Here is a 22,248-nt window from a genome sequence, read left to right as displayed (position 1 = left end):
AGTAGTTTAGAGAAGGAGGACTATCTTGACCTGAAGAAGAGCTCTTTGTAGCTCGAGAGGTTGTCTCTTTCACCAACAGAAGTTGGTCCAATAAAAGATATTAACTCAATCACCTGTCTACCTTGACATAAAACAGAATCTAACTGTTCTATCTAGGCCAGTGGTGGGCAACCTGTGGCCCGTAGGCCACACGCGGCCAGTCAGGGCAATCCACTGACGGGCTGTGAGACAGTTTGTTTACACTGACCGTCCGCAGGCACAGCTGCCTGCAGCTCCCATTGGCCAGGGACGGCGAACCACAGCCACTGGGAGCTGTGAGCAGCTGTACCTGTGGACGCTCAGATAAAGAAAGCATCCTGTGGCCCGGCAGCGGATTACCCTCACGGGCCGCACCACTGATCTAGGCCCTATCAAATGAATGTGAAACTCTGGAAACATACACAGTAAGTTTGATTAATGTTGGTCTCGAAAAACCAGCTGTTTTGAGGAAGTGGAAGGAAGATTCTCTGATTCTCTCTCACTCTCAACTGGTCCCAATTGCTGTCTGAGGAGAGACAGCCCTTTGGTGCTAGTCGCTGTCCCACTCTGAGAAGCTGTCAGAGGGACCACTCAACAGCATGCCTTCTCGCCTGGACTCACTGACAGCTTGGGGAATTCACAATGAAAAGATGCCCCTTGTCCATGGTAGCACAATGTGCCAAGATTGCCAAACCAGCCCTAAAACATGGCCTTTGGACTAATGCATGAACTGTCCTTATTTCGCAGGAAAGGGTGTGTAATTTTAACCTGAGTTAATTTATAAATTGAGAAATTTGCACTGCAATCAACTATCAATTTCCGAAGGAAAAAACGGGCCAAATTTAACCCCAATGCAACCTCAAGTAATGTTTGGTGACTTGAGGAATGAATTTGACTCAATATCTAATCTTCTCACAGTACCACATTGTCCTCCAAATCCCCAAGATCTGAACAGAGATGTGCTGGGCTAAAATCACTCACCACTCTTTTAAAAGGGTGAACTATCTACTGCACATCTATCTTTGATTTTTAAATATAACGAGAAGGTCCTTAACACAAGATCCTTATCTCTATTACTGCAGCCAGTTCTTATCTGGCAAGTAAAGGATCATTACAGTGAGCCGATATGTCTTGAGCACTGATGCCTCAGCAGTGCAGATTGAAAGAAACACTGAAAAAAAAAAGTCAGAAAACAATAGCCGTCTGCTCTGATCTAGTGAAAATTAACTGAGCTGTCAAACAGAGCCCTCCAACAGACAGCAGAGTCAAGAGAAGAGTGTCATGGGTACTCTTGGTGACATGGAATGTAAGGAAAAGCTTTCACCCTGTGCAAAACAATGACATACCACTGGACAAGGCTGATCCAACCCAGGCGGGCCTGGTTCTCCTTTTTGCCCCTTGGCTCCTTTTCTGCCAGGTATTCCTCTTTCTCCCTGTTGACACAATAAAAAGGTTAAGCCACACTGGACACAGAAGGATGACAGTTCAATTTTAATGTGAGAAAGACTTCCAGGGTTACCATTTTCACGGAATGATTCACAATGGGGAATAGATACACTGAAGTAGTTACCCTGATACAAACCCCATAATTAGAACCAGTCGGAAATTTTCCAATGGGATGGGTTTCTGTTGGAAAATGCCGATTCATCAAAATCTAAATGTTCTGCTGGAATGTTGATTTTGATGAATTTCCATTGAAAAAGAGGCATATATGTATGTATGTACATATAGATACACACCAAAAAATGTATTTTCATGGATAAACTTTGGGCAAACAACTTCTTCTATTTACATTGTTTTAACCTTGTTGGCTTAAAAGGGTTGCCATGACTGTGTGGACAAAATCTGGCCCTTTGTGACCAGAAAAGATATAAAATATACTGACCTTCTCTCCCCTTTCACTTTTATCTCCTTTCTCACCTCGTAGTCCTGGGAAACCCTATCAAGAGAATTTTAAAAATGAGAAAGGTATTTGTAAGTTCAGTTCCAAACAACTCCATCAAATGCATGCTAGCTCACAAGGTCAATTAGAAAGAAATCACATATTTTACACACATCAGTGGCTGACTTCTTTGGGGGAAAGCTCATGGTTTAATATACCTTCATGGTATCATATCCCCTGGATGGGGATTTTAGTTATTCTGATACATTCTTAATGAAGTTGAAATTCCTCATCCAGCTATTAGGTAGCATTCAATCAAGCTGTGGCACAGTTACATTTGTGGGGCATGAAGTGGAGTGGTCTAATGGCTGTACTGCAATAAGTGTGTTACAGTAAGTCCACTTCTCATCCACCAGATCTCTCCTCTGGGCACAGCAGATTTAATTGAAAATGAGAGATAAAGTGCTGTATTTCCTATATGGAAAATAAGTATTTGTAAAATTAACACACCACCCATTTTAATGTTTGATGTTCCCAGATGCCACAATTAAAACAACATATCAAATACTTACATCTAATCCTGGTTCCCCTGGCTTGCCCTGGGGTTATAAAAAAAAATAAAGAAGAAAAGATGCCACGTTAAGTGTCTTTTATGTTGTATGTAAACTTAGAACTATTTGGCAAAATAACTATGTCAACTCTGTGTCTTGTAGTTTTGTTGGGACTCAATATAAATGTACATAACTAATATTTAAGCAAACGGCTGGAGAGAGTTAAAGGGAAAGTATTTTTTGCAGCTCTGATAGGCAAATGATTTTGTATTGTTGTTGATAATAATGCTCCTTAATGCAGGTGCATGTTACCTGGGAACATGGGGAATGTGGACAAGTTAAACAGGACCATTTAGAATCTTCTGTGTGTGACAAAAGTAGGTCAGAATTGTCCCTGGTGTAACTCTATTGACTTCCAATTGATAGGAAGTGATAGAGAAAGAAAGAGAGAGAGAATTATCGGGTGGCTTGGAACCGTGACCTAAAGCTAGCTAGATCCAGATAATAAGGGACAGCATCACAGAATGCAGTTGTACATGCGTATTAGATTTCTGGAAAGCAAATTTTGGGGAATTAAGAAATCTAGCGAGAAAGGTGTAATGGGAGAAAGCATTAATATCTATTCACATGGAAGGTGGTTGGAGAATTTTAAAGACACTAATTACAGCACAGCCGACTACAGACTCCTTTGAAAAAGAAGAAATCTAGTAAACTAACCTCTTTGGATTTATACCAGCGATGAATTTGGTTCAGTAAGTCTATGATTATCTTTATCTGTTTAAATACAGTAATGCCCTAGAGAACATAGCATCTGAGATTGTCATCATTTGTGTCATACACATCTACTAGGAGAATAACAAATGTGTGCACAAAAGGAAAACTGGAGGGAGGTAAAGGGCCTTATGCTGCATTCTGCTGCTCAAAACCACATTTGGCTTACCTTTCTGTCTTATGGATAAGCTCTGTAGATGGAGCCCTGCTCAGCCTATAAAGCTCTCTCATCAGATATCTATTCGCTAGTGATTTAAGTCCTCTCTGAATATATGTACTATGATATTTATTTAACAGGGCTAACAGGAACCCAGTGATTGCTGAGGACTCTATGGCTGACAGTCTACTTCTCAGCAAAAATTGGATTTTTTAATAATTAAAATGACAATATAGTCTATAATTAGGGTATATTTGGTTCAACTTGAGAGTTAGATCTTTAGGAATTCTCTTCACTCCATTAGCTAACTGGCTTAGGAGATGGATGCCAAAGCAGACTGCAGAGTAGATTTCAAATTAATTTAATATTTTTGTGTCAAAGTAAAAATGTCTCAAAGCAGGTGTATACCCCTTAAGGACTGATTTCATTTGATTATGAAGTACTCATAATCCAACAATTCCATGGGTACCTAGGACTTCCTTTGTGTCACCATGCTGTATGCTGTGGCCACTCTGAATGTCAAAGAAATAGCAGGAATAGAACTCAGATCCTGCTGCTCCCAAAACACAGGCCTCTGCTACTTGAGCTAAAGGAGCACCTGTTAGCGGTTAACAGTATAGTGCCTGTGACCCACAGTTTTGAAATTCTGATTATACCCAGTAGAGAGCAGGTTTGCATATACACTCTAGTCAGTTCATTATAATTACAATATATTTTCATCTTCCCTTTCCCTACTGAATTATTACCTTCTCCCCTTTGGTGCCTGGTAAGCCAATAAGTCCCGGGGGACCAGCAGGACCCTAAAAAGAAAAGTGATCTATCAGAAGGATTTGGAAAACTGATACTAAAAGTTTTTTTTGTAGCAAAAAGAATACAAGCTAGCAGATTTCCCACATACAAACCAAGCTACTCACAGGTGGCCCAGTGTCACCAGTTGCCCCTTTCTCACCATGGTCACCTTTTTCTCCCTTTACACCATCCAAGCCCTGCATGAAAAGATAGTGACAATTACCAAGGGGAGAGCATGTACATAATAGCATTGGACTGGGTAGGTTATAAATACCCTGGGCTCAATTCTTTTCTCATATGCTTTGGTGAAACTGCCATTGAAGGCCAGAGGAATTGTGCCAATGTGACTGAGGACAGGTCAGGACCAATGTAAAAGTGAACTGCATTATCTAGGATCAGGATTACAGTACTTGGACAAGGAAAAAGCCAGTTACTACATCAACTCCATTTCATGCAAAAGCAGTACAGTCGATACCTCTGATCTATCTGAAGTTTATCTCCCTGCCTCCCTGTAAACATATCATACTTTGCATTTATATATACAGTTGGACAGTAAGTTTTCTTGAATACATCACATGAGAAATATTTGGAACTAAAAGTTTAAATGTGTGGGTTAGGAAACAGTTTACATCACATGTTCTGCGCAAACAGAGTAACAAAGAGGATTCAAGTTCATAAGTCGATTTGGAGGAAATACTGTTGATACAATATGGGCCTAATTTTCAAAAATGTTGAGCACTCACAACTGCAACTGAAGGCAATGAATGCTTTTGGTGCTCAGCAATTCTAAAACCCAGCCCCTATGTTTGATCATAGCCCTTTTTGTTCTCAGTCATGCACCAGCAGCCTGGAAGTATTGTGTGACAAACACTTAATTTATTGACTCACCTTAGGACCTGGGATTCCTTGAGGACCCTGCAGGGAAGACAACGGTGTATTTGAAAAAACAGATTTTTAAGTCAATTAAATATAATCAAATGCAATTCCCCAATCATTTTGTGTGTTAGACCCACAGATCTGTCTTTGGCAGTGATATATTATAATTATTTAATCTCAAACATTTCTTCTCAAGGTGGATGGTAGTTTTTTGTCTCTCTCAGACCAACTCAATAGGAATGAAAAATCATTTCTTGCATAAACACACAAAATCCTTGGAAATTAACCTTGGATAAAGAAGGCTACAGAAGGCTTTCTGAAGAGGGAAAATTATAAAGCGTTCTGTTGCTTAACCTGTACCCCAACATTAATATCCTTTTGAATCCAAGTGAATTGGAAAAGACCTTCGGGATCCCTTCTCCTGAAGCTATAGGTGGTATCTTAATTAAACGGTCTTTCAGTGCCTCAGAATAGTTCCCAAGACATGCTGCCTCCTTCTCCCACCTACAAATGTGATCAGTACATTGACTAGTCTGTAATCTTCTGGCACATCTCAAGGCTCTGTTTTGTCCTATGTTTGCCACCTCCCAGACATCTTAGAGGTCTCTGTTGAAGAAGCTCAGGGGGTATCAATCCTATAATGGCAAAATTCCCTTGACTTCAGTAGGACCACAATCCACCCTAATTTGTACATGTGTATATGCTGATGACAGTTCTTGCCATTTCTATTCCTAAAATGCTGGGGCATGCGCTGATATCAACTGCAAATACAAGTCTTAAGCCCTATGATACTTAAGCATGTGCATTTGCATACAATTACACAAAAGTGCTGAAGTACATTCCTGAATCAGGGCCTGAAACACAGCATTCATACCTTTCTAGAGAAAAGTTTACAGAACACAAGAAATAGTGCTCAAGTTAGTTTGGGAACCACATTATGGCCCATTAGTCCCTAATTCTTCGGACTGCTCAATGAAGTCTAAAGTGCGTAGGATAGCAGACAATAAAGTGCTTCCTTTTTTAATAAATTTAATGTGTCAGTGAATTTTCAGACATTCTCTACTGTAGGTGCCGTTTGTCATAACTTACCATAGGGCCTGGCAATCCAGGGGGTCCTGGTTCCGGTATGATCTGAAAATAGGAATTTCATTATATATTAAAGTGGGTTGTTAGCATGTACTGTATTGTGCCATATTAACACATGAATAGTGTGGTCATTGATTATTGTTTAACTAGTTTTAGTTAACAACACCTGGATTCACAAAGGGGCTTGTCAAGGAGGAGAAGAATGACAATTGCTGGACCAATATGACAGCTGAACTACGGGATATTCTAAGATGGGTGCTTCTCAAATACTCCTATTGAAGTTCCACTTTAATTAAATATTGATTGGGCCAGAGAAAGCAAGAATGACTCTACAGGCTAGTGCATTCACTTGCAAGGTGGCATTTCTCTACTCTAACCTCTTCTCCTCATCAGGCAGAGGGGGAACTTGAACTAGTGGTCTACTACATCCCAGGTGAGTACCCTATCCACTGAGCTAAAGGAGATCAGGGATGTCCTCCCTCCCGCTCTCAGGATTTTGTGTAGTGCTAGCCTCTGAGCATACCTACCTGACGGGGCCCTACAGGCAAGTTAGGCGTAGAGTGCCTATCTTCCCCCTGTTCCTGGATCACGCTGGGGCCCAGAGGCAGGCACCAAGGGAACTTTTACTGTAAAAGTTTAGGTGCTGAGTGAGTTTAGGTGCTTACAAGGTGAGGCAGCAGCCAAGCTGGATCATAGTGGTGCCTAAAAACAGGACTTAGGCACCTAAGTACCTTTGTGGATCCGGCCCTAAACAACTGAAGAACCTATTCAAACTCAATCCATTTTCTAGTCACAAAATACAAGTGCCTGAAATGTGATTTCTCTAATTTTCTTAGGAATCTATCCCTTTTCATGCAGACCTGAGAAGAATGGCTTCCAATTTGACTAAAAGCAAATAATCTCAGTTCTGGTGTAATTAATAAAAAGCTTTAATTGAAACCAACTTTGCTCATTTTTAATTATTTTTTAAACAAAATATATGTGTATATACTGTAAAAGGCAATAAAGTCACAAGAATAGCACTTAATTACCACATCGCTGCTCAACACTTCAGTGATCAATGTACAATCCAAGGCTAAAAAGAACATTAACTTTGCATCTGTGACGAAGAATTGTGCATCAGTTCTAGTTGAAAATACAGTGTTTTGCTCATTACCATTACTGTACCTAAAGAACTAAAAATATAACTGCAGCCTATGCACACGCCGACTTCTTGTAATACTGAGAGTATCAACAACACTGTGCTAATGTCTTACATGATTGTTCTGCAAACACGGGGATCCGGTTTCTCCTCTCTCTCCTTTTGGCCCATCAGTTCCCTAAATGGTAAAAATATAATGCTGAGTTTACACATCCCAGGCTTCCAAAAAGGCTATATGAAGAGAGAAAAATATATTTTCTTCACCTTATCCTGAAGTCTTTACTCAAGCAAAATTCTCATTCACTACAGTGGGACTGTTACATGAGCGAAGGGCATTTTGCTGAAATAAGGTTTTTAACATGGCCTCCCTACTGGGAAAACTACTGTTTCCATTGTCTTGCTGAAGCTCAGGGATGACACAGACTTGTCAGGCTCTGATCCTGCATGTTGTGTTCTGCATGAGTAGACCCGATCCCCCCCGCCATCACCACAGAGCTGCATTGATTTTCACCCACATGGGGCAACTTGCACCATTGGATCCTTAATGTTTATGGCTCTGATTCAGCAAAGCAGTTAAGCACATACTTAACTCTAAGCCCTAAAAAGGCCTGGAAGGGACTTCAAGAAGTCATCAAGTCCAGGTCCCTGGGCTGAGGCAGGACCAAGTAAACGTAGACTATCCCTGACAGGTGTTTGTCTAACCTCTTCTTAAAATCCTCCAATGACAGGTATTTCACAAATTCCCTTGGAAGCTTCCAGAGTGTAACTACCTTTATAGCTAGAAAGTTTTTCCTAGTATCTAACCAAAATCTCACTTGCTGCAGATTAAGTCCATCACTTCTTGTCCTACCTTCAGTGGATACAGAGAACAATTGATCCCCATTTTCTTTACAACAGCCCTCAAAATATTTGAAGACTACCATGTCCCCCCTCAGACTTCTTTTCTCAAGACTCAACATGCCCAGTTTTTTTAACCTTTCCTCACAGGCCAGGTTTTTTAAACCTTTTATCATTTTTGTTGCTCTCTTCTGGACTCTCTCCAGTTTGTCCACATCTTTCCTAAAAAGTGTGGCACCCAGAACTATATCACTTAGGCACTGGCATGCCTAAGTCCCACTGACTTCAAATGGCAGTTAAGCACATAATTTTAAGTGCTTTGCATGGGTCTATGAGAACTATGTTCTTTGGGGAGCTGAAAATGAGTTTCTTCAACTTCCATCGAAAACCTCTTGAGACATCACACATTGCTCCTTATTAAATCAACACAATTCTGTCCCCTCAAGTGAGTTTGCTTCACATTTTCCAAGAGCTAGTGCATTTTTCAACTTACATTACAGTACTGATGGAAAACAGGTTGAAGAACAAGGTATCTTTCGTGGCTGCTACTCAAGATACAAAACACATAGATGGAGAAAGAAGAACATGGGGAGAATGCCTAGCATAAGTTTGTACAATAATAATCATATCTTACTGTACTGTACTGATTATAGTATTACTGCTGAAGAAACAACAGTGGTGGTGAATATGCAGCTCACTCCTTATGCCCCTCGCTAAAAATGTACCTCTTCTTATTCAGTTAATCACCTTTGTTTTCTGTCAGTGAATCATTTCATGTATTCTAAAAGTGATGTTAGCTAAGCAATGCCATTTGCAAATATTTCTTCAGCTCCTTGAGAGTTCTGACATATCACAGAATTAATATTACTATTAACAAGGAGAACTAAGCTTGTGAGTTAACAGCAATACTGGTTTGACAGGGATGTAATTTAAACTAACAAAGCATCTAGATATGTAACACATCTATGGAAGCAATATGCTGGAGGCAATAAGCCCAATGTATATATACCGACAGACAGACATACCGGTAGGCCAGACAAGCCCATTTCTCCGATCTCTCCTTTTTGTCCCATTATCCCAGGGGTTCCTGGGTCTCCTTTAGATCCCTGCAGGTCACAGAACAGAGCTTTATTAGGAGAAAGGTAGATCTATATCTATAGATACAGATCTATCTATCTAAATATAAAAGGGCAACAGATACCTCCCCCTTTCGCTCCCTCTTCTCCATATTACTACTTCTTCAGTACACATCAGTAAACATCCCTTAATATTAAACATTGTAAATACTGATTTTGCAGTGCAGTAGAATTTAATTTAGTGGCTGAAGAGAATGCTGAAATTTAAGATTTCCTAAAGAATTTGAGAGAGTGTCTCATGAGCTACACAAAACTAATTCAACTTGTGTGGGATCTGAACAGCATCCTGTAGACTGATAACTGACTGAAGGGGCCATAAGGAAAAGGCAATGAAGATTGCTGTCTTTGCATGCTCAGATTTAGTTTTGCAAACTGCACTTAGCATGGCTACGTAAGGAATTCTTTTAACTCAACTCCTACTGTCATACCACAACAGTCACAATTTTATAAACCACACACATCGAGTACCTTTTCCCCATCCACGCCAGGTGGACCAGGCAATCCAAGCTCCCCCTAAAGCAGTACAAACGGATAAAGGTATAACATCAAATGAAACCAGAAAATAATTTCACAAAAGAACTGGATGTAAAAGTAAATTCTCTTTTGTATGGAGTCTGACGGGCATCAGCTTATGAGCAGCGTGAGGTAGAAAATGGCAACTTTTTATTTCAAGTGAAGTACCAGGTTTCATTAGTCAAGTAGAATTTGGATTGAACTGATGGGCAGAGATGTACATTATTCTGAACCAATCTAAATATCATTTCCTAGTAAGATACTTTTGTGCATATTTGTTATAAGAAATTATAACTGATTGACTATTATTTCTTGCCTATTGATCTTGACCGTGAATGAGGGTGACCATTTCACAAAGAGTGGATGGTACTGGTGCTGGTACTGTAAGATACTAAATACGTGTATGCGAAACACTAAGACATGCTAGGTGTGAGAACATGGCTTCTGATAGGAGAAAACAAGATAAAACTTAGAACTTAGGATGATCAATAGCCAAGCACAGTGCATACTCACAAGCATTTTCTTTATCAATGGGCGTAATCCAGACTCCACTGAGTTCAATGGCAAAACTACCATTGACTTCAGTGAGGCCTGAATTTCACTCCAATATATACAGGAATGTGTATGGGCTCACTTCCAAATACAGTAAAACACATTCATTCAGACAAGGCCAGCAGAAGGGTGTTGGCTCAGCGATGCAGAGAAAAAAAACAAACAAATATACTTTTGCATCTAGGTAAAAGGCTTCTGTTGTTCAGAGAGGAGGAGAATTTAGAATGCTCTCTTTCCTGCAGACAGACTCATGAGTTAAAATACCCAGGTTCAGTCCTTTCCTGCCTTCCACCCTTTGTGATTTGAGAGACATTTCTCCAGTCTTGCTCTAAGATGTCATCACAAGGGGACACATCCCGCCATAGTTCCACATGGAGAACTCCCATTGATTTTGATAGGAGGTTTGCATGAGGATCGATGTCAGGATGTGGCGAGGGGGCACAGTATCTGCTGCATGCTGTATAACAGAGGTCAATCCAACCTTTGGTCCTGGAGCTCCTTGAGGCCCTGGTGGCCCCTGGGGACCTGGTGGGCCCTGAAAACACAGCAAAGAAAGATGGCATAAATATAACTGTCTAGAGTATCATTACTAATCCAGCACACGTTCACTTCACTCTGGGGATTAACCATGACCGCAGCTTCTCTTATAGGTTACGTCTACTCTTGGAGCCAGGGGTGTGATTCCCAGCTTGATCTCATCATGCTGGGATGCTGAAAATGGTAGCATACTTGAGGTAGCAGGGGCAGCAGCAAGCACTGGCACAGGCTAGTACCCAGAGTATACCACACAAGCTGGAAATCACCCCCCCACAACACTCCAAGTGTGGACGTAGCCATAGATTTATAGTAATTTTTGTCTAACTTATCATAGCACAAATGTCCATGACAAGATCAGCTAATATTAAACAGACAAGGCTGTTTCCCACATCACCGGAAATGTTAACTCAAAAAAGACTGTGTCCAATCTGGTGTAGAGGGCCATGCTAGCACTGAAATACACGTGCTTAAACGGCACACATTTCTAGATATAAGTAGATCTGGTCCAAAATCTGTCTTGTTGCCTGTGGGCAGGGCTGGCTCTACAGTTTTTGCCGCCCCAAGCAGTGAAAAAAACTGCCGCCGTGGCCGGCAAAAGGAAGAAGCTGCCGCCGATTTGCCGCTGCGGCCAGAGGAAGTGCCGCTCCTTTCTCAATGCCGCCCTAAGCACCCGCTTGGAAAGCTGGTGCCTGCAGCCGGCCCTGCCTGTGGGGATCTTACTTTTTCCATCCCCTCATTACTGGCCAATCCTATGCTGGAAACACATCCAAGAGGAATGGTGCCTACCAATTCAGATGGACAGTAGACTAGATGAGGGAATTTTGCCTATCTATGGCTCAACATGACCATGATGTTTGAAATCAACCAGCCAATTCAACTCAACTCTACTGGTAGTGAAACATGAGTTCCATTATGCCACATATGAAGTGATTAAAAAGTAGTGGAAACAGAAAAGTGTACATGAATAGTAAGAGCAGGAAAACCTTCTGCTAAAAGTTTGCAAGCTCATGTAAACTATTCTTCTTACTAGAGATCTTTGCAAAGCAGGAGTTTGAAAATCCTTTGATGGGGATGTATTTTGTCATTTATAAGGGATCCCTAAATGGCACCACATCAGACACCTACCCCTTCAGCTTGAAAACCAACCAGCAACGTGTTGCATTATTCTGAGCTCCTAGTCCCCATTGTTGTACTTCACAAGGTTATATTTAAACAAAACAGTTTTTAAGAGGCCTGTTCACTGAGAAGCAATGAATGGGTAAATAGGAGAAATGGCTGAGATCCCAGTGAATAAGCAGAAGAACGGTAAAGGCAAGGTCAGTGACATTTTAATAATATATCCCTGAGCATCTCAACATGCAGCACACATGAAACTCAACCGACTCAGAGACCATGGGTCATTTTGTTAGTAAACTGAAACTCCAAACTTTTGGTGGAAGCTTTCCAATGATCTCAGTCCACAAATTCCATTCACAAGGCCACATGCTGTGCTATTCTGTCCAAGCAACCCATGTAGACATCTGGCATACAGTAATTACCATCACTTTATGTTTCCCTGCAGCCTGTTATAAAACAATAAAATGGTTTTCAAATGTGTCTGTAATTAAATATTTATTCTACTCAGCTTCTTTAATCTTTGCTAAATGGCAGCATTAAACGTGGTCTCACTTCTTTTCTTGCATAGCAAATACAGGCTACACAACGGGGGCATCATTTTCCTTTACATGAACTTCAGGAAATTTTCCTTCTGGATACTTTGTCTTATTTTTTTCATTTTATATAACTGACAGAGACAAAGGGGCAAATGGTACCCTCCTTTACATGTACGATCTCACTATAGTCATGGGCACAGATCAGATTTGGCTCAAGTCACTTTTGTGTCATTTAGAGAACAAGTACTTCAGTCGTCTCTAGGGGGGTGCTATGCAAAATGTTTGCCGCAAATCCTGAGACTCACCTGATTCAAGGTTTTGTGGTGACTCTGAAACTTGATTTACATTTGCAGATTTTTCAGGGCTCCTGGGTCAAGTTTTGTCACTGCACTCAGTCCTTCCACTCCCAATCAGCACCAGGCTGACACAGTCCTGCTGGGGCCTGCAATCCCTCTGTACTCTTAGCTCCAGTATCTTCTGGGGCTGGATGACTACTACTCCTACAGTCTCTGCTTAGTTGGGAGTAAGAACACCTGATTGGCTTGCTTCCCTTAGTCCCCAAACAGGTCTTCTAGGGACAAACGTGTCAATTTCCCTCTGCATTTCCTCTCCACCCTGCAGCAGTTGAGCGGGAAAACCTCTTGTTCCTACTGTTGTGGCTGCTTTAGCCTGGAGCCTTAGCTAATACTTAGTCTAATTGGTCTAGATAATACTGAGTCCTGTCATGAGTGCAGGGGACTCTCGAGGTCCCTTCCAGTCCTACGATTTGATGATACCACAGGCTACACCTGCATGCTTAACAGGGAACAGAGTGGCATCTGACCTCAAACCCACTCACAGTGACTCAATATGTTCATGCACCTTAGCCCATACTGTAAACATTAGCAAATCAGGCTGAGGTAGTCTGTGCTGCTTCTATACATCCATCTAACCAAGCCCTCTCTAGTGCACACATCAGCGTGGTCTCCGAACACTGCAAACTCCTAGGAACGCACCTGATGCCCTCTGTCCTCTCACTCAGCCCTCCTGCCAGGCCACCCTTGTTCCTTAAATGGCCTCCTAGGTCAGGAGGAAGCATTGGCCTAATGGCTCCCCATTTCTTCCTAGAGACTGGGTGACCTTCACCATTTCCCCACATCTCTGGGGGCACTGTGTGGTAATTCCTACAAAGAAGTGCCTTGGGTGTGGCTATATGGTTTAGGCAACTATGTCCACTATGTCCCTGTTCCCCTCTTCTATCTTCTGCAGGGTGTGATGACTCCCCCACTCCCAGTAGAGCAAGGAAAACACTTCTGCTCCCACTACCAGACAGCACTATTCTGTTGGGACTCTAAGAAGCCTCAAAATCCTTAGCACAGGGATTCCCTAACAATACACACTAGCAGTTTTGGGGCATCTTGGCTTTTGGGTGTGTCTTTCCCAGCAGCCATGCTAATGATTATGGGGCTTCGCTCAGGCTCAGATCTACGGTGATCAGTGGGGAAGAAGTAGCTTGAGGAAAGAGAGGGTCCTGTGTGGACAATGTGAGGTTCAACCTTCCTAGCTATCTTGCAATTCTTGCTCATCAGTCTGCAAGGTCCTGATCACTGCATCAACCAAACTCTGCAGGGTAAACTAACTTCCCCAAGCTACTCTAGCATATGTCTCAAGATCAGTTCTCTCTCAGATTCACTGGATTTCAATTGGTGCAGTAATCTCAGCTGGTTAATTCAATTCCAGTTAAGAACAGGAGCACACAACAAATTATCATCATCATCTTATTGCAGAGGTACCTTGAGTGCATCCAGGATTCTGCCATCGTAGTCAATTATTACAGTATCTCCCTGTTCACCCTTCAGGCCAGGTGGACCCTGGAGACAAAGGCAAATTGCAAACTTTGTGGTAACAGCTGTGGTGTTACCCCCTGAAAAGTGGGCAGCATGAAAACAACAGCTAGAACAGGGTTAAGTACTATTTTGGCCCCTAGATACTTTGGTATTTGTCTCCATATAAATATTACACATGCAATCGATACCAAGAATGCAACTATACAGAGCAAAGTCTGAAAGGACCTGGAAGTATAAGTTGAGTGACAGACAGAATGTAATTACCTAAGCTGGAATTTGACTGGTACAGCCTCATTCTTATGAAAAAAAGTCATGGGATCTTTCAGTGACAGCAAGTGGTCAGCACCTCTCTGAGGTCAATAGTAAAACTGGATGCAACTTAATTGACTTCACAGGAGCTATCTGCATTAATTTGGCTCAATATCTGTATGGTGATTTATTTTAATATGCTCCATCTTCCATATTATTCTTATGCAGTACTGAACCCTTCAACTATATGGCAACAGATGACAGACAGAGTTGGATGAAGGAAACTGACCCATGTTAAGGAGAATACAAGAGTCTAAATTAGTGAGGCAAAAACAAACGATCATATACCTTTGGTCCAATGGGTCCATCTCCTCCTCTCTCACCAGGATCACCCTGAAAATGAACATCACATTTATTATTCAGAAATAATAAGGAAAGTCAGAAGTATTATGAAAAAAGTCATTTACTGCATGTCAAATACTTATTTTAGGTAAAAGTATAGTCTCAATAAGAAACTCCAATTGGTCAAGAACAAATGGATTTTAGATATTTAGAAGCATATGCCTTGCTAAAATAACCTTAAAATAATCTAGCTGGCAACAAAAGAACCCAGCCTGATCAGATATAAGACAGCAAAACCATTTATACAGATTTGACTTAATGTATTTCCGAGTCACAAAGTGATGCCATTTCAATAGCTAAGCATTTAAACCTGAAAGTAAGAGTTCCTAATAGAGTGATACCAGCTTGAAGCAGAAGTACCAGCAAGCACAAATCAGCACTGCTACTATGGATTTAGAAGTAGAATGGCTAAGGGTTGTCTCCAGCCCTTAGTTTTGAATAGTTTTATGCATGATGGGGAGTATGACTGCTCTGAGCAGAAACATACTTGGATGCAGATTCCATTAAAGCAAAAGCAGCTGTAGAGGAACAGCTGATCATGAAGGGCAGACATGTTATGTTGTCACTGCTCAATACAGCCTGGTCATGTTGGTGCATTTCTTTTCAGTTGTGAAGAAAAAGTAAAACTGTGAGACACACTAATGCTAACTATGTAAAATGGATATAGTATTAATCAAAACATGCAAAGCAGAGGACAGAATCTTCAGATTTCTTGCAAGACAATGCAGCCAAAAATGTCAGAAAGTGGTGATTTTGGAACTCTATTCTCTGTCTCAACCCACCATGAAAAGGTAAAATGTTAGTGAAAGTTTACAGGCAATGTTTTGGTTTTTGCCATTTTAATGCAATTTTTAGAAAACAAAAGTTTAAAACTCTTGTTAAACTGAAACCCACTGCCTCAATGCTGTTGTGACCAACTTCCAGCTTAATGAACATGTGTTTTATTTACCTTTGATCCTGGCAATCCATCTATTCCTTTCTCTCCTTTGGGACCTGTGCTTCCTTGCTCTCCCTGAAAATAAGATAATTCACACTGAACCTTACCAGATATGAACTTTGAAGCCAAAACATCTTAAGTCTAACTTGATAGGACAGAAAGCAATTTTCTTAAGGTTACAGTACTTTTGCCTTATCTTAAACTTCTACACAGATACTGGAATGATCAAAGCTTTGCTTTTATTCTAAAAGGTCTTCAAGTGCTGCCCATGCCCAAAAGGGAATTTGAAAAACTAAAATAAAGCTTTCAGACTTTCAAACGCAGTAGGGGAGGACACATTCACCAGCAAACCTAGTCCCTAGTAGGCAGCCACCACGAACATGTGAACAATGGGAAACTTCCACAGAACCGAGTCTGCTATACTCTTGAAGTGAAGTTATTATAAAGACCACATACATCCTGAATTCCCACGTCAAGGAAATTCCCACTGGCTTTGCTTGATTCAGTTCTGCAAGATCAGGTTCTAAATGACAACTTGTAGCGTATGTCTGCACCGCAATCACAACTGTGAATTCATTAATTTAATAATCTGAGTTATGACTTGCAGGGTTAGCCTGTGCTGAAGCTTGTGCTGCTGCAGCTTCACTGCTCAGGTACCCAAGCTAGCTAGATTAAAGTGCAGGCATGTCCCCAAAAGCTGCAAATATGCCCCCTTGATGGCAGTGTAGACAAACCCTGTGTTATCATTTAGTTAGTAACTGTCAGCACTTTCAAGTCAACAGATAACAAACGACAAGTGAAAATATTTTAATTGGCATTAATACGCTAGGTGTATAGATTACACGTCTATTGTTCCTTTTTTGTTCTTTTTAGTTTCAGATCAAAAGTGTCTGCTTATGACTCTCTGCTTTAGGAGCAATCTGCATTGACTGTGATATCTGGCCAGCAAGGGGTACCAGATGGTAAAAATAGCCACCAGGCAGACAGATACAGAGCTGAAATTTACCTTAGGCCCTTGAAGCCCTGGCTGTCCTGGGATCCCATCATCACCCTGGTGAAATAAAAATATACATAGTGTGTCTATTAAACCGTGAAAATACACAGGTGTCAATATGCCAGCCAATGTTACCACTGGGTAAGAGCTCAATTATACTTATCACCATAACTCTGATGCGCTCATGGGATAGAGCCAGATTTACAGGGTTTTTAGGTTTTTTGGGATTTTCATAAGAGCCTAAGCAGGTTAAGTGCCTAACTCTGATTGGAAGTCAACAGGCCTTTGCAAATCTGGCCCATAATATACGTGAAGATTCTACCTGCATTTTGGAAATTGAATGCATTATATTCACTAAAAATTCTAACTTGTCAAAAAGGAGATTCACAGGTTTAGCTAGTCACTTAGTCACTTGCTTTCATTGTTACGTTTAAATTAAAGATTGTTCATAACTAGAGAATGATAGAGTTTAACCCTTATATATTGAAGATTCGGAGGCAAATTCTGCCCAGAAACACACAAGTCCTTGATTGCCTTAAGGGAAGTAAGGAGGAAATAAGGCATGAGCCTTTTGGAGTTTTGGTTTCAATTCTCTGGGAGGCATTGATATAGAACAGCCTTGGGCACCAGTATAAAAACTGGATAGACAGGATTGCTCATGCAAGGCTCCCTGGTTTTCAGTGGGCTACTCAGAGCAACAGTTTGTCCTCCTCGATGAAAGGCCAGTATCCTGTAAAAGAGCAGACAGTGTGTGTGTAAGCTGCTCTCCTTCCTTGCCAGAGAGTATACTTTCTCCAAACACAGAGATTATGTCCAGTGGGCTCCGCTCCTCAGAGTACGGTGATGTCTTTGTTTGGTCAGTCCTACGAGAGATTCAGACTGACCAATGCTGGCCTGATGGAGAGAAGCATTCTCAAAAATTCACCCATTTTATTTTCAATTAATTCAGCAAAAGGGCTCACATCTACAACCTTGTGTGGCATTTTGGCTATTTTATTCTTTGTCGATGGGGCTAATGTAATTACTGCTTCTGGGCTGATCACCATAATGAAAAACTTGCTGATGGCACAACAATGTCTGTTTCAAGGTCACAGAATTGCTATTCTTTAATTGAACATGTGCTAGAAATCCTGAAGAATATAAAGTGTGAATCAGTGCAATCAACCATGACTAGGGCCTCGCTGAACCTTGTTTCTACAAATGGCTCACGAAGCATTTTGTGTGGTGGTGAACTTTTTTTTTTTAAAAAAGGAAGAAGAATCAATATCTTACCTTTCTCCCTGGAAAACCAGGCTCACCCTTCAAAAACGAAAAACAAAGGAAGGGAAATAAGAGAGAGATAACATGAAATAATCATATTCATTTTTAAAATTATCAGTTGAAGTGGAAATATTGTTCTGCTATTGATCTACATTATCTTCTCCTGAAATGCCAAAAAATCCAGTGTGCCTACAGTATGCTAAAATTAAAAAAGCAAATTCCCCCCTCCTCATTTGAAATTTCATTGTTTTACTTCTCTTAACAATCAGCATACTTTCTGTCCAGAAGATGCAATAAAAAATTAACTTTTCAGTTTCCAGGTTATGGCCAATTTGATTCCCTGGAATTCTTAGATGCAACTGATGAGGAGGAGATTACATCAAACTGAAAAAATGTGTGCAACCCTGCCCAGGCACATACAGGCATTTTGAAGATTCTTGCCTTGTTAAAATTAGAGGTATAATAAACTGTTTACCACCTACCTTTAGTCCTGAAGGTCCCCTTACACCCTGTTAAAAGTCAAATTTATCAGTATATTTATTTGGAAATAAAAGCATAACAGGATTTAAAAATATATGTCTACAAATGTTTACAGCTCTGTAGAAAATGGCGAGGATGCCTATGTCTGTTTTTGTTATTTATCAACATTACTACAGACAAACACTCTCAGTATCAATGCACTTTACACCACAAATAGTAAAGAAAATGCTCCCTAAAGATTTATATTTTATGTATGAAAAATGACCCATAAAGTGTTTTGGAACCTGACTCAGTACCATAACTCCATGCTAGACCTCTGCACAGAACAAATAATTGAAATGTTACAGGTGAACTTGTTGAGCTTGGTTATGTCGGCTATTTTATATTGCATAGTGGGACTCAAAAATATGGTCAACGGAGGATGTCCACATCATCAGTGCTTTCCAATAATCTGCTGGTGGGGAAGCAGGTGATTGGTCAGTAAAGCAGCATTAGAGTAGTTTGTAAATATAGCTGTTTATGAGATAATATAGATTAGATTCCAGGCGGTGGGACAAATTCATCCCTGACATAAACAGGCACAACTGCCATGATCTATTGTCACATTGTGAGTCAGCAACACTAGTTATTTAGAGTGGGTTTCAGGATCTTAACAGACAGGTTTCCAAGTGGCTATCCTATGCTAGGAAGGAGAAAACGGTCCAAAGGGCGTTACAACAACTGTACCTAGCTGGGAAGGAAATCCCTTCACTCCATGGTTTGAGGAGATGAATTTAGAGCTGTTTGAGTTGTTGTAACAGGTGGAAATGAACTACTGTTCAATTTAAAAGGTGATAGAGAGTAAACAGTCAGTTCATTACAGTGCTAGCGTCACCACAGAATCATAGAAATGTTGGGCTGGAAGGGACCTCAAGAGGTCATCAAGTCCAGCCCCCAGCTCTAAGGCAGGACCAAGTAAACCTAGATCATTCTTGACAGGTGTTTGTCTAACCTGTTCTTCAAAAACCCCAAAGATGGGGATTCCACAACGTCCCTTGGAAGCCTATTCCAGAGTTAAATTACCCCTACAGTTAGAAAGCTTTTCTGAATATCTAGACTAAATCTCCTTTGTTGCAGATTAAGCCAGTTACTTCTTGTCCTACCTTCAGTGGACATGGAGAACAATTGAGCCCCATCCTCTTTATAACAGCCCTTAACGTATTTGACAACTTATCAGGTCCCCCCTCAATATTCTTTTCTCAAGACTAAACATGCCCAATTTTGTTTTGTGTTTTAAGTTTCTTCAGGTTTTTTTTAAACCTTTTATTGATTTTGTTGTTCTCTGGACTATCTCCAATTTGACCACATCTTTCCCAAAGTGTGGTGCCCAGAATTGGACACAGTACTCCCACTGAGGTCTTACCAGTAGAGCAGGACAATTACTTCCCATGTCTTACATACAACACTCCTGTTAACACACTCCAGAATGATATCAGCCTTTTTCACAGCTGCATTCCATTTTTGACTCAATTTGTGATTCATAACTATAACCCCCCAGATCCTTTTCCACAGTACTACCACCTCACCAGTTATTCCCCATTTTGTGGTTGCACATGACCTTACCCACTCCACTGTGGGTGATACCTATGCTAAACCAAACACATCCAAGTAGATTCGGCAAAGTCCTTGCAGCACTTACTACCCCCTAGGGTGGTCCCCTGGGGCCGTTTTTTCCTGTATCTCCAGGGGGCCCTCTCTCTCTTCCAAACCTTCTTTTGTCTGTTGACAATAAATTCTTCACAGTCTTCGCTGTGATTTCTCTGCTTCTTCTTGCTTTTACTTGGGATATCCAGGATAATTTTTTTCTCTGGTTCTTTGACCAACTTTCAGATGCTGAGTGATCTTGCTTTTTGTTGCATATGACAAAGTAGGTAATACAGAGGTGTAAAAAACCCCCCAAGAACCAAAACCAAAACCTCATATTTTTTAATGCTGCAAAGGTGTAATACTTCATGGTCTTCTACACGGTTCAATGCTCAGAACTTTTTCTTCTCTCAACCTTCTTTTCTTGGTTTGAGGAAGGTGTAGGAAAACGAGTGAAAATAATTCACATTTACCAACAGTGTCCCTTAAGAATTAACCCTCCCCTGAAAAATATAAACTGTGTCCTAGGGGAAGTGGGTGGCACCAATGAATCATCATCATGTCAGCCAGATTCTGTTCCCAAATTTCACAATTAGATACTTGTGAAACTCATCTTGGCATTGTAGCTGTAGTGACGCTGGTAAGGAGCATTAACAACATTTTCACCAATTAAAAAAAAATCTCAGCGGAAATAAAAACTACCCCAAAATTCACAAAATGCAAAACTACTTCCTTGACTAATTAGAATCCAAATTTTGGAAGTGTACCTTTTCCTGTATCTCCAGGGGGGTCACAGAGGAGGCAGGGGTGGGGAAAGTGGGGGCAAAGGAGCTTTTTGGAAGAGCTAGAAGACAAGAGACTCACCTCTTTTCTTTATGGTGATGCAGGGTCTTATGGTGCATCTGAGAGGGCTGATGTATCAAGGCAGTATCTGACTGCTTCAGTTTCCTGTACAACTTTCTAAGCTCAACAATTGTCCATCTCTGGTAACGTGTAGCTTAGCATACTTTTTAATTAGCAAGCAATGGCACAAACAAAATAATTTGCTCTGTGTAGTTATGGAGGGGAGTAAATAGGACACCCAAGCCAAAAACTACATGCATGTCTGAGCTAGGCAAACATTCCACACTAATGAAGCATAATGAATCCATTTGTGCTGACACTAACATGGCAGGAATAATACTACTAACCATCACTCCAGCTTCCCCTGGCTCTCCTTTTAAGCCCTGGGGAAAGAGGTTAACCAAGTCAGTGAAACTAATTACGGATATTTGCACCAAAACCCTTCATCCTCCAAAAAGTTAAAAAATAATTACTGAGAAGTTCGTTGATTTTACATTCTGATTTTTTTTTTAAATGAATTACCAATGAGTTGGAGATTTGCAATGGGATGGGTGAAGGTTACTCATCAGGGAGGAAATAAACTTTGCTTTTTTATAGATTTAAAAAAATATTCTGACTTCTGATTTTCGGCTCAGAATACTACACAGCCTCCCTCCCCCCTCAGCTCCCATCTCTAGCCCACAACTTTTCCAGGATAATTAATTTCACCTATTGTGAAGCTACCATTTCTCTAATGACCAGACAGTTATAGAGAATTAAAGACACTTATTAGGTTACATCCAGAGGAATCATTAGAAGCAGCTCTGAGGCCACCTACGGTGACTATTCTCCTCCAGTTGTGATAGGGAAAGAGAAACTCAAACTTTGTGGGCTAAAAAAGCCTAGCAGTGGTGAGCACTGCTAGTAACCAGAGCCAGCATGCTGGCACCATGCAGGATGGGCCCTGTGGGCAGGCAGCCGTGCTGCAGGGTAGGGTACACACCTTTGCCCTCTTTAAAGGGAAGCACACATTCCCTGCTAGCAAGTTCTGGAGACCCTGGGGCCTGGTTAGACACCCCAGCTGCCAGACCTGGTCTCCTGGCAGCCATACTATATTCACCTATGTCATAGCTCCCTTTCCTAATGATCTCAAGTGC

General features: G+C 41.0%; 1 protein-coding gene across 1 annotated transcript in view; it reads right to left on the bottom strand.

The window, feature by feature from the left end:
• COL23A1 (collagen type XXIII alpha 1 chain) overlaps positions 1-22,248 on the bottom strand; it is a 340,793-nt gene that overhangs the window by 5,588 nt on the left and 312,957 nt on the right. The window contains exons 7-24 of the mRNA XM_074961985.1: positions 21,460-21,495; positions 18,649-18,675; positions 18,179-18,205; positions 16,919-16,963; positions 15,925-15,987; positions 14,922-14,966; positions 14,271-14,348; positions 10,791-10,844; positions 9,713-9,757; positions 9,134-9,214; positions 7,387-7,449; positions 6,134-6,175; positions 5,057-5,083; positions 4,294-4,365; positions 4,126-4,179; positions 2,473-2,499; positions 1,904-1,957; positions 1,365-1,451 (exon numbers count right to left, since the gene is read on the bottom strand). Coding sequence (XP_074818086.1) covers positions 1,365-1,451; positions 1,904-1,957; positions 2,473-2,499; positions 4,126-4,179; positions 4,294-4,365; positions 5,057-5,083; positions 6,134-6,175; positions 7,387-7,449; positions 9,134-9,214; positions 9,713-9,757; positions 10,791-10,844; positions 14,271-14,348; positions 14,922-14,966; positions 15,925-15,987; positions 16,919-16,963; positions 18,179-18,205; positions 18,649-18,675; positions 21,460-21,495 — 927 coding nt within the window. The remainder of the gene's footprint in view (positions 1-1,364; positions 1,452-1,903; positions 1,958-2,472; positions 2,500-4,125; positions 4,180-4,293; positions 4,366-5,056; positions 5,084-6,133; positions 6,176-7,386; positions 7,450-9,133; positions 9,215-9,712; positions 9,758-10,790; positions 10,845-14,270; positions 14,349-14,921; positions 14,967-15,924; positions 15,988-16,918; positions 16,964-18,178; positions 18,206-18,648; positions 18,676-21,459; positions 21,496-22,248) is intronic.

Source organism: Natator depressus, chromosome 8, assembly GCF_965152275.1.
Source record: "Natator depressus isolate rNatDep1 chromosome 8, rNatDep2.hap1, whole genome shotgun sequence".
Lineage (NCBI taxonomy): Eukaryota > Metazoa > Chordata > Testudines > Cheloniidae > Natator > Natator depressus.
The sequence above is the reverse complement of the archived record's forward strand: the minus strand, read 5'-3'. Positions and strand labels throughout refer to the sequence as shown.